The 15,927-nt window shown below is 40.3% G+C and overlaps 1 protein-coding gene across 1 annotated transcript in view; it reads right to left on the bottom strand.

Moving 5' to 3' along the window:
* Nucleotides 1-9,804: 9,804 nt before the first annotated feature.
* The window catches only part of TEAD1 (TEA domain transcription factor 1), a 168,754-nt gene continuing 162,631 nt past the window's right edge, over nucleotides 9,805-15,927 (bottom strand). Inside the window, 1 exon segment of the mRNA XM_052811074.1 lies at nucleotides 9,805-15,663. Within this exon segment, the coding sequence (XP_052667034.1) occupies nucleotides 15,550-15,663 (114 nt within the window). The 3' untranslated portion in view covers nucleotides 9,805-15,549.

Below are 15,927 nucleotides of genomic sequence, written 5' to 3'. Positions count from 1 at the left end.
CACAAAGGGAAGAAATGGGATACTTTCTTACGTTACTTGAAGCACTTCTTACACAAACAGCTGATACAGGCAAGGTAGAGTAGTGACCCAATGCTTTGCAAAGAAACAGAGCTCATTGCAAGAGTTTCTTCAGAAACTCTTTGTGTACCACCTTTGAATTCAAGTCTAGGAGACCTATAAGGCTTTCATGCTGTGAACTTCACTGAAACAAATCTTTCAGTGGCACAGCCTTGCTATGGATTGCAGGCTGAACTTTTGCTCAGAGGAGCCCCAGGAAAATAAATACATGCTTCTGAAGTATTCACATACCATAAAGGCCTTCTGCAGGATACAGTTAATGATGCTAGGCCACCTGTTGACCAGTGAAGACGTGATAAAGTATTGAAAAGCTTGTGCTTTCAGATGTAGCACCAAACCCACTAGTATCCATTTGGAGATTGTACTCTGTAGAATAATGTGTATATACGTGGAACATAAATTAGGGCTGGGAGGACAGTTTTAATTTAGGCATGCCCTAAGACTAGGTGCTTGGTTCCCAGACTGTAATTCCTTATTGTAGCTTTTCTCAATGCAAAGCAGTTGGCCCTCTTGCCTGTAGTGTCCTTTGACATACAACTTGTATAAAGTCAGAAAAAAGCCCTGATTTAGCAGTGTAATTTTATAGCATTCACACATCTGTTTCCACCAAGGGCTTTGAAGCCCGGTAAAATGGATAAGATAGAAAAGGAAAAAAAGAGACAAAGAAAAAAAAACCCGCCTGTAGAAATATGATTAATGCCCAGACCTGTCTGTACTTGTTAAAATGTGCTAGAATGACAATGTTAACAGCTTGGCCAAACATCAGAAAATCACTACTTCATCTGATGCTATTAGCTGAGTTATTCAGTAAAGGCAGAGCTGGAAAAAATAGTGATGCCTCCCTGGGCCTCAGGGTGGAGCGGCAGAGAGATCTCACATGCGTGACTAAGAGATGTTAATGAGAGTCTGGCCCCTTACGCAAGCTGCCCCACGCTGCTGCCACCCTGTCTTGAGTGGCCTGGTACCACTGGGCCTGGAAAGCTTTCTGTATCTCACCAGTCAGTAATTTGGAAGGTGTGTAACAGGAGGGGCCCTTCCTGGGCAGCGCTGCAGAAAGAGACAAAATGCCACTTTATATTTAGCTTGTAAGGCTATGTTCAGGCTGCACAAGAAATGCCCAGGGGGAGTCGCCAGCCACCCCGAGAATGGCTGTGTGCCTGATAGTCGCTTTCAAATGTCCCACTTCCCTGAGGGTGGGATTTTTAAACAGGAACACAAATCCCCATCAGTTTTTGTGGTGCAACTTGGACAGTTATATTTCTACAGCACTGACACCAACAGCGGGATCTGTCTTTTTGGTGTTTATCTTTGCCTGTTCAAAGGCACGCCTTTGGGATGTGAAAGAGTTGATATTTGGATTTGTGCCTCACAGTTCTAAAATACTGTGCGCTGCCTTCGGGTTACAGGCCCCATCATGTCTGCCTTCCAGTGAGGCACGACTCTCAGCTGCCTGCCTGAGAGAGGGGAAGATCTGCTGGGTTGTGTCTGTGCTAAATCCTGTCTAGCCAAGTGTCCTACCCTAAGCAAAGAGTGACACAGAAGAGGGAGTCTGTGATAAGGCCAGAGGTGCTTTATACTGCAGCTTCGCGTTTCCTGGAAATGTCTCTAGGAATAAAGGACAGTGCTTTAAACAGCACTTGCCGTAGGCTTGTACTTCATTATGTTCTTCATGCAAGGACACATTGAAATTCAGTTCAAAGAGAGAAGGAAACCCATTTTGCAGTAACCAGAGATCAGATTATTTGGTAGGCACAAAAGCCCTTTGAGTAATAACTTTTCTGTGGAGAGTCAGATGTTTTCTATATGCTTAGTTGTCTTAGTTTCCCTTGAAATGTGTAATTCAGTTGAGGTGCCTCAGCTTTTAAACCATCTCATGCCAATGTATCACAGCACAGCTGTATTCCTGGACTGGCAAATTCACGGAGCATCTCTTGCAAGGCCAGTAGCTGCCACATTTGGCCTTGATCTTCTTCGGAGGGATACAAGGATAGTCTGACTGACTAAAATCCAAGTCGGTCTCCTCCAGTGACCTATGTTCAACAGTAGTTGGAAGCAAGGCTGGAAGTAAATTGGTGCTTTAGATTTCCATTTGTACTACTCTAGAAGTACATAGAGGTCTTCAGGATAGACAGGGGCTCTGTTATTTTATGTGCCATGTGATATAGGATATCATATAGGCCAGGTGATAGAGAATTCAGATCCAAGCCAAAAGAATATATGGCTTACTCTATTGGCAGCGATGCGAAGAAATACAGAGAAACAAGCAATTGACCTGAAATAGAACTAAAAATTAGAGGGTTTTTTTAAAAAATGTTAACTTTGCTGTCTCAGCAGAAGCCAAGAAGCCAATATGTTATGGTAACTGGTACAGTTTTCCTTCTTTTCAGCAGAGCTGAATGTTTAATTGCTTTAGCAACTGAAAGGTAGGATGCTGCTGGTACAGGGAGAGCTTTGGAACAGAATGGAAAAGACAATGCATTACAGTTGCTTATACATTAGTAGTTGCCTAAAAATACATATAGACTGAGGTAGTAGATACAAGCTATTCCCAAGTACTGAACTGTGCTGCTGAACCAGACCATAGAGAGAAAGGGGAGGAGGACGAACATGTATTTTTTTGTGGTAGTTGTTGAGGTGGGTCAAATCTTTCCAACCTTGGTGCCTAATTTATGTTGACGGATAATTTTCTACATTATGCATTCAGACTGTGCGCTAGAGAAGACTGAGAAAACCAAATATCGTACCAAATCTTGCTCACCTTGTGTTGAGGGTCCCACTCAATATTCTGTTAATTAGGCAGGAAGGGATCAGCACATCTCCAAAGGAGACTCAGAAGGAATTGCTGTTCGTAGTTATTCATGATGAATGCTGCAGCTGTTCTTTTTGAACACAGATCCAGAAAGTAGAAGGGAGACAACCTTCAAGATTTACAGCAGATCAGAGGAAGGTCAGTGGCTGGCAGGAATATGGGAGGGGGGGAAGAAAGGTGAGAAGTTTCTGTTAAAAAACAACAGTGACCCCCTCTGCCTGCAGGTCACCAGCATCTTTAAATTGGTAGTTCTTTTCTCTTGTGCTAATTAGTAGGGGCTACAGTGGAAGTGCATATTCTGTCAGCTTAAATTCAGTTAGTCAAGAAGGTAGACTGTGCCTTTTAGGTATTCTTTTAGGGTAAACTCTTCTCATTAGGCACAATATATTATCTAGGGATCCATCCTTCACTCACTTGAGATAGTGGAAAATTTCCTGTGACCCAGCTGGGATCACAGGTGCATCCAGAAAGATGAAGAACAGAGGCCTGTGGCTTTCCAGGATATCCTAGCACTGAGTGCACACATAAACAGAGCACAATGGACAGATGGGTCATGATTTGTTTGCACTACCTATATGTCCTTTATATCTCTATGTTTCTTATTTATCTTTATATATATTTATTAATTCAAAGACCATTTACAATGATTCCCTTTATTTAAACATCCTTTAGATTCTGTCTGCTTGTTTGTGCCTCCAGGAAAATCAATCTGTGTAGGGTACAGAGCACAACTGTAATAAAGGAGAAAGAAATAAAATAGACAGTGAAATACGACATGCTCTCTCCAGAAGGGAAAGTAGAAGCCTCAAGCCAAAGTCCAAAGGTTACGTACTGTGGTAATGGTCTTATCTAACCTGGTTATACCTAGTACTTGCAGGTAAACAGATTGAGACATGCTGCAGTCGTGAAATGACAACAGCAAAGCCTGATGACACTCACTGCCACCCCATGCTCTACATTAGATTGCATTGCAGCAGCAAGCACCAGAATCCTTCAAGGTCTAGTTGTTGTCTTAGGGCCATATCCTTCTCTTGGGCATCCCCAAAGATTTGGGCCACTTCAGTGGAGGGTCTGAGGGGAAAATCTGGAACATGCATGACCCTCCTGGGCTCCTGGCTGAGGGACTTTTTCAGATGTTCAGATCACAAAGTGATACTTCATATAAGCACAAACCCCAACTTCGTTATCATATGGAGGCTCAAATCCAGTTATTGTAGGGATTGATACAATCTTGAAATGAGAAGGAGTAAGAATGAATGTTTGTTTTAAAGACATTTGGGGTTGTATCTTGGGCTGTATCTTGGTCAGACTTTCAAGCTTTTTTGTTCACTTGCTGGCAGAGAAGTTTCTACTCTTTTGCCTCTTACCATGGCCTCTCTGTATGGCTGGCATTTCCTATATGATGTGGGGCTGTGCACACTCTCAGTACTGAGGCTGTTTCCTAGTTGTCAGCAGAGCTGAGCAGCACATACTCTGAGCCCAGAGTCCCAGCTTCTCATCAGGTACTTTTCTAATGGCTGAACAGTATCTTTGTGTTTAACCTTTGAACAGGATGTTTAAATATTATACATAATTCCTCTTTTTCTGTTTGTCAAAGAAACTGGACACACCACCTCGCCCCCCCCCCCCCCCCCCCCCTATTACATGATTACATGCCTGTTGTCTGGGGACTACAAGGATAACAAACCATCCACACTGCACAAATCTCTAAATTATATTGTGCAGGTATCAGTGTCCATAGATCTCCTTTGTAATCGTGACCATCTCTTACGCATAAATACTTGTCTGTCTTGTTAACAGGCAGCCAAAAATGAGCTCCAGATGATGAGTTGTTTTTTCAGCCATGAGCGTGTGTTTGGAGAGCTCTTAGTCTTACCACTTCCCTGTTCCCTCTGTTTTGCAGACACAAGCACACCACGCTGCCTCCTACCACCACACACTCTTCTAGCAAGGAAGAGCTGGTTGCTGGAGCTGACAGACCACTTCACAGGTCCATACTGTGCAGCTCTATCTCCATAGCTTTTATCTCCTTGCTCCCCTCGACCTCCCATCTGCCTCCCTCGCAGGGAACCTGTGGGCAGCCCTGATCCTGAACTCTCCACCCCCTCCCAGATCTTTCTTATCTGTAAATCTGTCTACTGCTGCATCCACAGCTTTCCCATGCATTTCACAGGCACACCCGAGAAAGCCTAATTTGTGCAGTAACTTCTGAAGTTGGCAATGGTCACTTGCAACTATCCACCAATTGAAAATGCAGAGCTCTGCACCTGTTCTTTCAGTATTTCAGGGACTGTCTGATGTTCTTCTCCCCTTCCACCACTCAGTGGTTCCCTACCAGGTTATTGGCCATATTCTTATTAATTCATATCAATGAGCACGCTGTATGCTTTCCTCAGTCTGGTTCTCTGGGTTCATTTCTCTTTTCTTTTATACTTTTCCAGCTGCCTCCAGCTGATTAACACTGACTTTTGTCTCTGCTCTTTTATGTATCTGACCAGAGGTAGTGGAAAAGCCTTCTCCTCTGCAGTTCTCTGAAACAGCCTTTACCCTATCTCCTGCTTCATCAGCTTCATCTTCAAATCGTGGCTAATCCCCATGGCTAATGCTTCCTTTCCGTTAGTATTCAGGTACCTTCAAACTAACTTTCTCCACTGTGCTTGTACCTATTCCCTTGGTGCTACAGTTTGCAGGGGTAGACAGTTCTCTTCCCACCTCCTCCCGAGCTGAGAAACCACACTGGCCTCGAGCAGGGCACATGGACAGAGCCTGCCTGACCGCCCGTGGCCACCCTGTTTGTCTCCTCTCAGTGGCTCTTGAGCCCTTAGACTTGCTCTCTTGGAGTGGCCGTTACCTTTGTATCACTTCCAGCACTGATGTTCTTAATGGGAAGAAGTTTTGTTTGCGTGGAAAAAAATGCTGAGCTGATGCCATAGTTGTGCCTGAGTGCTCTGCATGCCCTGCAGTGCCTCACCCAGAGTAAAGAGGAATTGTGAGCCTGGTGATCCTAGTCTCAAGTAATAGCCTTTCAGAGAAGGGAGCAGTCAGAGAAAAATTCTGCAAAAATGGGGGGTCTCAGATCTCGAGACCCCTTGTTCATGTGTTAGTTCACTGCCCACATGACATTGTGTCCTTTTGTTGGCTGGGAGATGGGTGAAAGAGGGCAGGAAAGCCAAAAGGTTTGGAGTTTGCTTGTTACTGTACCACATCTACCCGCTCCTTCACGCTTATCCAGAGCCTATCGCTGGAGAGTCTTGGGGCACCTCCCAAACATTACTCACCACCACCTCCCTCAAAAGAGGAGATCATTGGAGGAGATAGGGGAGCATGAACCCTGCTGAGACTAGTGTTCTGTCTCCCACATTATTGCTGTAAACTCTGGAGGTGAACTGCACTGTTGAGTTTCCACCCATCATGATGTTCTGATGATAAAGCTTAGATTAAACCCTATTAAAAATACAATATAGTAATAGTAAAACCAATACTTATATTTTACAATGAAGCCATCAAATTTTCTGTGCTGTGGAATGGTGTAATATGTGTGCAATGTGGTTGAATCTAGTACTTCATTGCCCGAGTTTGTCATATGTGGGTTCAGTTTAAAACTAATGGAAAGGCCAAACATCATGAAGACACAGGTAGTCTCCACCTCCATCCCCTTCATTTAATGCAGAGCTGCATCAAAAAGGAAGTGTTCTCATAGTGTACTGAAGGGAACAGTTATAACCTGAACGCTGTTCTTGTACATTTTGCCAAGTATAATGCTCACTAGGAAGTTCAACATCACAGGTGAAAGGATAAGAAAAGGCAAGTATCTTGGAAAAAAAAATTCTCTGATAACACTGTAGAGAGCATATGATCTTAGCAGAAAGGAATTTTTAGAAGTCTGGAAAAAAACCTTATTCTTTGGGCTCTGCCAAAGAAAAAAATCAAGAAGGATCTTTAAATATGGCTAATAAACTTACATGCTTGGGGCAGGAAAAAAAAATAATATCAGTTTGTAGTTTGTTAATCCACTGGCAAAGAAGTCAGCTGCAGGTACAGGTCAGTGCTCTGTTCAAACAGAGAGTAAGTCTGAAAGCTGCTGCCATATTCTGTCTTTGCTGAGGGTCCAGAAAGCAAAGTATTAAGGTGCATTGCAAGGTAAGCATGAGTAGTGAACTAATCCCCTCTTTGAACTCTGTAAGTAAGAGAAATGAAAAGGGTCATGTACATATTAATCATGGCTCCTGTACCATTTGTTCTGATGGCCCCAACCACCATCCTTAGTGGGACGTTGACTTTACTAGAGTTAGGGAAATCTGTAATGCCTAAGGCTCCAAAACTGCTCCCTGCATGTGGACATCTCTAACAGCTAATAAAGATATTTGGAAGCAGACATGAAAAAAAACTTTTTTTTTTTTTTTTGCTTTCTGCTCCAATTTAATAACATCAAGGTTGCCTGTTTATGCTCTCACCTCTAGGATAGAGTGAGGGGCATGGAAAGCAACATTTTTGAAATTCATCAGCCTAAACCTATAGTGGACTCTGTGCATGCACCCAAACCCACACATGTGTGGAAGGAAGCTACCAGTGCTGGATAAATTGAGACCAGTCACTTGCACTCAAGTGCCTGCTCAGCTGATTGTTTCAGATACTCTTCTGGCTATTCCTCATGCTCACTCCCTCTTGCTCGCTCTCTGTTTTCCAACCAAAACCAAGCTGACAGCTCTTCATCTATCAGGGAGACTACAGGGTGCCTTGCTGCTGACATTTTGGGGCTTTATTGATTCTCCACAGTGAGGCACACAAGAATGGAGGTCTACAGCAGCCCTTTCCCTTAAGCTTGAAGAGGATCTGTCCCAAAACTGGAAAGGGCCAATAAGAAGCAATACAGGAGGGGAAAGAAAAAAAAAAAAAAAAAAAAAAGGAGCCAATTCTATTCACTGACCTAGAAGGTGCTATTTGTCTGTTTTGTTTGTTTTGTTGTAGCTTTTTTCTTAGTCTTAGTTCTCCCTCCTTCTTCTGATGGACTTTGTGCTTGTTGGTCTTCAGATGTTCCTTTTCCTTTCTTCCTATTTTCTCCCGTCCTCAGCTTTTCATTTTCTTTGAAGAGCAATACCCTGCTACTCATTTTTTCACAGTCACTTGCACTCTGGGTTTCTACAATTTTCCTTTTCCCTCCACTCCTAGCACAGTCTCTCTACCAACTCCCCTCTGCCCTTCCCACCGTCACCAGGTTTCTAGTGTCTCCAGCACAGCTCTAGCTCTCACAAAACAACAGCAATCATATAACAATTTACAGCCATTAACCAATTAAGTGTCACACGTCTCTACAAGGTAGGTAATGATTTATGAACATTGCTAAGCTACCGCTGTTTGGTGTAACAGATTGTTCAGCTGTTTCTGCTCAAAGGGTTCGAGACAACAATAGTAAGGCTGCAAAAGGTCAGGGTTGGGATGAACAGCTAGAGCTGTGTGGGGGAACTACAGACATCTGCTAACATACTGCTTAGCTCTGAACCCTCCTTTTACCCTTGGGTTTGTGAGCATTAAATGTGTTCTGTATTTGTAGTGTCAAATAGGCTGCATCTTTAAAAAAAAAGAAAAAAAAATCCACAGAAAAGTCCATGGCCCACTTAGAGCTCACCATTCTACGCTTTATAAAATGGCACGGAGTAACTGGTCTGTCTTCTTTGTTCCCTGCCCATGCTGCCGTGTTCGCATAAACCAGACTGTGCTTAGTCAGGGAGAGGCCATTGCTTCTGCTGAAGGCAGCTCGTTAATAAACTAATGGTGTGACATTACATGGGGACTCCCAACCTGAAATGCTGCATGACATTTTTCCCAAAGGTGGAAGATTTATGGTTTTTAACTTAAATTAATTAAGCAGCAGAACCTTAATTAAGAAGCAGGTTGCTTCTGAAACAGCTAACCCACTTCAAAGGGCTGAAGCCATATACTTAATGGGGAACAAAGAAGAGAAAACAGGGTCAAAACAGACCATATCTGTGCGTTGTTCTCAACCCATTCATCTTGCACATGGGGGGTGCTCTGCTGGCATTTTAAAAATGGCAGTGGAACATCTGCCACCCAAAAGGAGAATTGGGGTGTGTGGGAGGGGCATGTGGTTTATTCAAAAGCCACTGTTCCCCTTTTGAAGCAGAAGATGAGCCAGATGTATTTTTTTTTTTCTCTGCCAAGTCCTGCTCCTGTTCCCATTGATTTCAGTTGATCCCAGATATCCCTCTTATTCTTTTTCTTTTCTTTTTCTTTTTTTTTTTCCCTAGCTAGGTGGTTTCACTTTATGAATGCAGCAGGCAAGTTGATCCTGTTCCATTCTCTCATCGTACCAGGTATAGCTGCTAGCTGAGGGGCAAGTGGTTTAAGAAAAACAAGAAATCAGTCTCTTGAAAAATGTCACATTTTTAGGACCTCAGTTCCCACAGAGCTCAGTGTCCTGGAAGAAACACCTCAACCTCAGATAACTACTGTGTTCCTGAGTCAGTTCTAGTTACCAAGTTAGTCATGTATTTGATACCATTTATTATGTAAGATTTTGAATAGTTCATCCCTGCTTCTGGAATAAAGGGGGATGGGTAGCTTTTCCCATTAAAACAGTGTGGTTTAAATGATATTTCAAAAAAATCCACCACCGTTTCTTAGGAAGACACACAAGCTAGAGGTAGTCACCTTTCTTGCTGATAAAATGCCAGAACACATATGGACTTGTTGTTGAACACGGCTTCCGGATGTGCCAGCCTTGAGTGCCATCCCTACAGGTTTTCGTAAATCCTGCTGGATGTCCATTGCACGTTGTTTAAGTAGGTACACAGATATTGCTGCAAATCTGGCCTTGTGCTACTTTGCAAACCGCTTTTGAAAGTTGCAGTCAACAATAAAAAGAGATTGATGTAAGACATTAAGATAAATGCACAAAACACTTTCATTTTCTTTATTTTCAATCGATACTGTATGAATACAAAGTTTCTAGAAAGCTACAAAAATTCTACCACTTTATCAAGAAGGCATCAAAATGTGTCACTTTGCAAAGACATGAAAACACCTGCAGTAACCGACACAAAAATAGCATTTTTAGAGTGATGAAATAATTGCACTTAACTGTCATGGATATTAAAGTTATCACACATATGTACCGCGAAAGCTAGAATACATTTTTTTTCTTTACAAAGCACTTTATAAAAAAATTCTCTGCACACAAAACCTATAATTTTCATATTACTATCATACTAAAGATAAATTCACTTTAAAGCCAACACTTAAAACATTTTAAACAAAAAAAGGTACCAGTACCTACACACAGACAATAACAAATACAAGAATACTGTACTGCCAAGAGGTTTGACTGAAACTCCTTTTGAAAGCTTCTGCAAATATGTTAAGAAAACATTGGAGAACATTCACTTTTTTTCAAAGAGCCTTCCCTCACTGTCTAACCTAGAGGTACTTTATCATCAAAAGGTAAGTTCTACATCAAAAGTTACCAGCAGCAGTACAATATTAAAGTAACCACTGACCATATATGAATATGCTTAAGTCACAAACCCATTTTATACACATTACACAAATAAACATAAAGTGAGAATTCCATTAAGTCATTTACAAATGTGAACAAATGCACATGGCAAAAAAACCCCAAAACAAAACAAAAACCCAACCTGTTTTACATAAAATGTACTGAAGAATTAAAGGCTATTCAGGTTTTCAATGTTATAAAATTCTTTTGTCTTTTTTTTTTTTTTTTCAGGCACATATTGTATTTTTTGTCTGCAGTCATGAGCCTGAATCAGAGGCCCATAAAACAAAACAAAAACAAAAACACGTATTCTGTAAGGAGGTAACAGGGATCCATCTCCTTTTAGTCAACCGAGTGCATTTAAGATTTAATTTACACACCAAAACTAATTACATGATCTTGGCAAGAATGACCTGAAAAGTTAAAAGATAAAGATGTCCAAAGTGTTTCTTGTACTTTGACTTATCCAGCCTCAATCTTTATAGGGGGCTAAATATCTCATTATGAAAGATAAGAGGGGGAAAAGAGATCATCCTGAGAAAAGTACAAAACCGGACTCTATTATACACATCTGCTGTGTGACCGGGTACGTGTATCAGTATGGGTTAAGTAAAGAGTAGACAAAAGGTTTCAGTATGACTGATTGAGTGATTCAGGAAAACTATACGGGGAACTGCTTCAGAAAGCAAGTATGCCCTAGGACTTGCAGCGGAAAAATAAATAGATATGGATTAGTACGTCAAATGTTGTATCTGCCTTGAACTGGCCAGTTACTTACATTCAACATTAATGTACACCCTTCATTATTTCCAATAGCCTATACCGTGGAGGTTTTAACGGAAGAAGCTACTGCCAAACTTAATGAGCTGTAGCTGTGGTAGAAAGGGAAAGTGAGAAACAGGCATTATATCTGCAATTCCTTCAAAATAGTGGTGCAGTACCTAAATAAAATCGTTTTGGAATTCAAGTAAGTAAAACTACATTTGTTAGCAGTAATTTTTAACAGCCCCAAATGGTACCGTTATGCTTATTTTAATATTTTTAACGAGACAGAAGTGTAGTTTGTCACAAATATTGGCTAGTACAGCTGAAACGTTTGGTAATAACTGAAAATATATGCTCTACTTGTGGGGCGAAAGTGTCTTTGCCCTACCTCAGTCTCATTGAGTTCAACAGGATTACTTGTCTTATAGAGGTAAGTGAGATTTAGACCTTGAAGGAATAACAAAAATAATATTTTAGAGACAGGGAACTTGAATTATCACAATATTTACCACACAGTGTCACAATATTTCTATATATAAAAAGTTAATCTTAGTTTTCATCAAATACTTTAAAAATCAAGTTAAAATTGTATACACAACTATATAATCCCTCTGACAGCTTTTGGTTTTGCTGATATTTGTTCTTTCTAACATAATTTTCTTACAATCTTGCTCCTCTTCCCATCAATTGTAGTTGTAGTGTACAGTATGGCCCCCGTTCACAGAAGGTATCAAATAAAGACACTTTATTAAGAGGAGCTAATTTTTTTTTCCAAGACATCATGTGGGAGAAAAACAAAACAAAACAACCCTGTGTTTTGAATAGTGCTGGCCAGAGTTTCTCTAACAGCACCTTCATCCACAATGCTCACACTCAACATTTCAATGCTTAAAACCACACAATTGCATTTACCCTAGCTATTCTCCGTCCTCTGTTTTCATCTTTTTTTATGCATCAGACTTTCAGCATGCACAACTTTGTAAACAAAATCTTCTGTCTAAACAAAAAATCTTCACAGATACCGAAATATTATTAGGAGAACAATAAAGTCACATTTGTCCACTGTCTGAAATTCTGCAGTATATGGATCTCTCATTATGCAGATGCATGACTGGATGAAGAGAATATAAATGCAAATCATTTCCATTTTTATATCACAGACAAATCAGTTGCTGGTCTGCAATGCTGTCAGAAATGGCAAACAGTAGATTATTCTTCAGCAGGTTGATCATTAACAAAATTACTTTGCTATAAATGGTGCTCTTTTGTGAATGGAGGCCTGTAGATTCAACTTATTCCAATAAACCAAAGGCATTACGGTGATAACTAAATATTTTTGGTCTCTCTACAAATTGTCATTATGGCAGCACTTTTCTAAGCTGGAATTTCAAACCAAAGGCACTTTCATGCTAGAGTGCAGAAGAGTCACAATTAATTATTTGGTCATGAAATTTAAAAAGGCAGCATTTATTAATACAATTCACTTTTCACGGAGAACTAAGAATCTGTAACCTTTCCTTTTGGTATAGGCATTTAACTGCGTAGTAATGGGACTGACTTGTACAGAAGGTTGGTTTAGACCAAGCAGTCAAAGAAAGAGCGTTTCTGTGGGAAAAAATACAGATATTTTTAAAAATGGAACCAATTAATAAAACAACATATAAAATTTACGTTAAGAGGCTAAAGGTACTTCTAATATAATGCTAAGGCACTGCATATTGTAATGCTTTGGCAGCTCTCAATTAAAAGGTTCCTACAAAAAATAACAGTAACAAGATAAGTACTTCCAGCTTACAAAAGAGCTCACAGTTTACAGGCAGCCTGTTAGACTACACACCCCACACTGAACAGTTGAAAGATTAAGGCTTTTAAGAATTAACATATACAGGGTATGGATCATTTACAGAAGTGTAAAGAAAAGACGATGGAAGTAGTTTCCCTAATATTACGTATGTGAACACCAATAAACATTGTGACTTTTTATATCCTATAGTTATGGCATATGTAGTGTGCCAGATTCTATTAAAAAACTGTACCTCGTTTTGCAAATTGACTTACATACTTTATATGCCTCAAAGAATTTGCTTGTTATTAAAAAAAAAAAAAAATCACCAAAACCACAATTCAAACCCTAAATAAAAGACAACTTTAGAACAAAATAAAACAAAAAAGTAGTTTTTGACTTGTAACACCAAGTGCTTAGAATAAAGGGCTACCATTAGGCTGTTACAATGCAGTGCTTTTCCTGATGTGATTGTTAGTGTTAAAAATGAGTGTTAAAAGAGACCTTACCATGGACATGTTTCTCTGTTCAGTTCACGGAACATAAACCGAAAGATCATCAGCCCTAATATCCACAAGCAGGGAACAGCTAGACATCACAGCAATCATCCACCTACTAGAGTTAGATCAGAGGCAGGCTAAGGAATTTATGCAGTTGCCCTTTCCCTCGGTAATGTTTGTATCGTCCTCTAATCTGAGTCCTCACCAGTGTTAAGTATGAACATGGTCTGACGCAGACGTACAGCAACCCGCTACCTCGTCTAGGCTATATTCTGGTCTAGGTAATCCAACAATGGGCAATTCTAACAGCAAGTACTATGCAGAAATATAATATTAAAAAATAAGACTGGCTTTTTTGAAGACTACAGCACTGTGCCTGGGAGTAAAGTCTAGACTTAAATTGTGCCTGGGTGCATATTGGTAAAGGGCAAGGAGAAGGGACCCGACATGCGTTAACTTCTTTGATTCAGGATTGCAGAAGACCTTCCCAAGAACACTCTTTGCCGATACCTCATGACTGATCTTTAAGGTGGCTTGTGCTTGGCTGGGCAGCCCTCAGCCTTTCAGACAAAGGTTTCACGTGAGAACCCACTACTGGCCCAGCACCTGCTGAAACAACTGCTGCTCGGGCGACTGAGGGGCAGTGCTGGCTGTGCAGCAGAAGAAAAGAAACTGAGCAACACTCTCTGGTTTGGCCAGGAGGAGTGAGACTACTTCTCTCACAAGTGGGTACCTCAGACAATCGCTTACGCCCACGTCCATGGTTCAAACCCTTATAGTATTAAAATATCTCCAGCTGTACTTCACTTCCTGGAGTCTTCCCTGAATATATCAGAAGGATGAATACTACCACATCCAGATGCAAAAGGACATCGGACCCCACGTGGTACGTACGCATTTGTTTCATATAGGGTCTTCGCCAGTCGGAACTGGAGAGACAACTGGGAGAGGTGTAAGAGCACCATGATAAAGAGGAAAAGGAGAAAAAAAACATCTCCAGTTTCCAATCTTCTTTGCCTGATGTTGGTTGTGATTTTCTAGCGTCTCACAGATATTAAAGCTGTTGATCCTTTCAGAGGTGTACGTATTCTTCTTTCAAACACATTAGTGTTTTCCTCTCAGTTTACGCATTACTTGATGCTGTTGCAATGTCAGTTGTTTCCATTCATCTGTTAATTTCAGAGTTGTAAGTTTTTCACTCAACTTATTAGAAAACATAGTTGTCCATATAAAATATAACTGCACACACAAGACTACATATAATGCAAGTCTAAATCTTCAGTATTTACCTACTTATTGCAAAATGAGCCATCTTTTTCATTAAATAATCAAATTTTCATATTAGTACAATACAACTTTATACTCTTAAAATACACTAGATATGTTAGGGATAAGGGATGATGTTTTCTTTCTCTGCAATACTTGTTCGAAAGTTTAATGGATTAGAAGATTAGTTTTAGCGTTGAGAAAAAAATACAAAATTTGCCTAATTTTAGGACCTCTCTGTTTCTATCAGGCATTTCTTAAGGCTATATTTTTCATTTGGTTTCAAACAGAAAAATGTTTCATTTTAAAAAATAATTTAGTGAATTACATTCGTCCATATCTTCCACCCTAATTAGTTACAAAGATAATTCTATAAAGATTATTAACTTTGTGTACTCATTTACAGTTATAGCTAAAGATTAATTTCAATTTCACTTGCATTGTAAAACAAGTATTTCATGTTGGAAAAAAACCCAAAATAAATTCTTATAAATGCTGTCAGTTTTTCCCCATGGCAAATGCTCTGTCATACATTTTTCTATCAGAATTAAAAATAGGCCTCCACAGACAGAGGCGTTAGGTTCTTAAATACAGTCTTCCCAAAGAACTGTGGTTTACAAATTTGAAGAACACTTAGTTTTAGAAATAATTTTTACAACTGTACCAGAATTTCACAGCTACAATTATATATGAACACATTAAAAATGACTTCACTAAAACAGGATTTAGAAAAATGTGGGTGAAAGTTGGGCCAGAGGCACTGCCACTTAGTGTTGAGGTTTACAGTCTGTGTTTTGATAAAGAAGTGAAATGAAGTGTATATATAAATAACTGCTCAGTCCTTTACAAGCCTGTAGATATGATGCTGTGCTCCATGTTCGCTGTTCGACACTTCAAATACACAAGCCATGCAGAGCAGGGTTTCTTGTGTATCCCTGTTTGTTACAACCTGTTTGAGGGGAAGGAAGAGGTAGACAATATATTACAAACTTGGAAACACTCGAGCCGAAACAAGAAATGACTGGCTTAATTTAGACAATCCTAAGATGTGACTGTTTGAAACGTGTGTCCTCTTGCTCTCTCTTTGGCAATTTAAACTGAGCTCCGTGACTATGCTCACACACTGTGCTCTGGGGCTGTAGCTCCTGGCAGATGGCACTGAGATTCATCCCACCCTGGCTGGTTGACCATGAGCCGCCATCATGTGGTCTTG

Source organism: Harpia harpyja, chromosome 16, assembly GCF_026419915.1.
Source record: "Harpia harpyja isolate bHarHar1 chromosome 16, bHarHar1 primary haplotype, whole genome shotgun sequence".
Taxonomy (NCBI): Eukaryota; Metazoa; Chordata; class Aves; order Accipitriformes; family Accipitridae; genus Harpia; species Harpia harpyja.
This window is presented reverse-complemented; position numbering and strand designations above follow the sequence as displayed.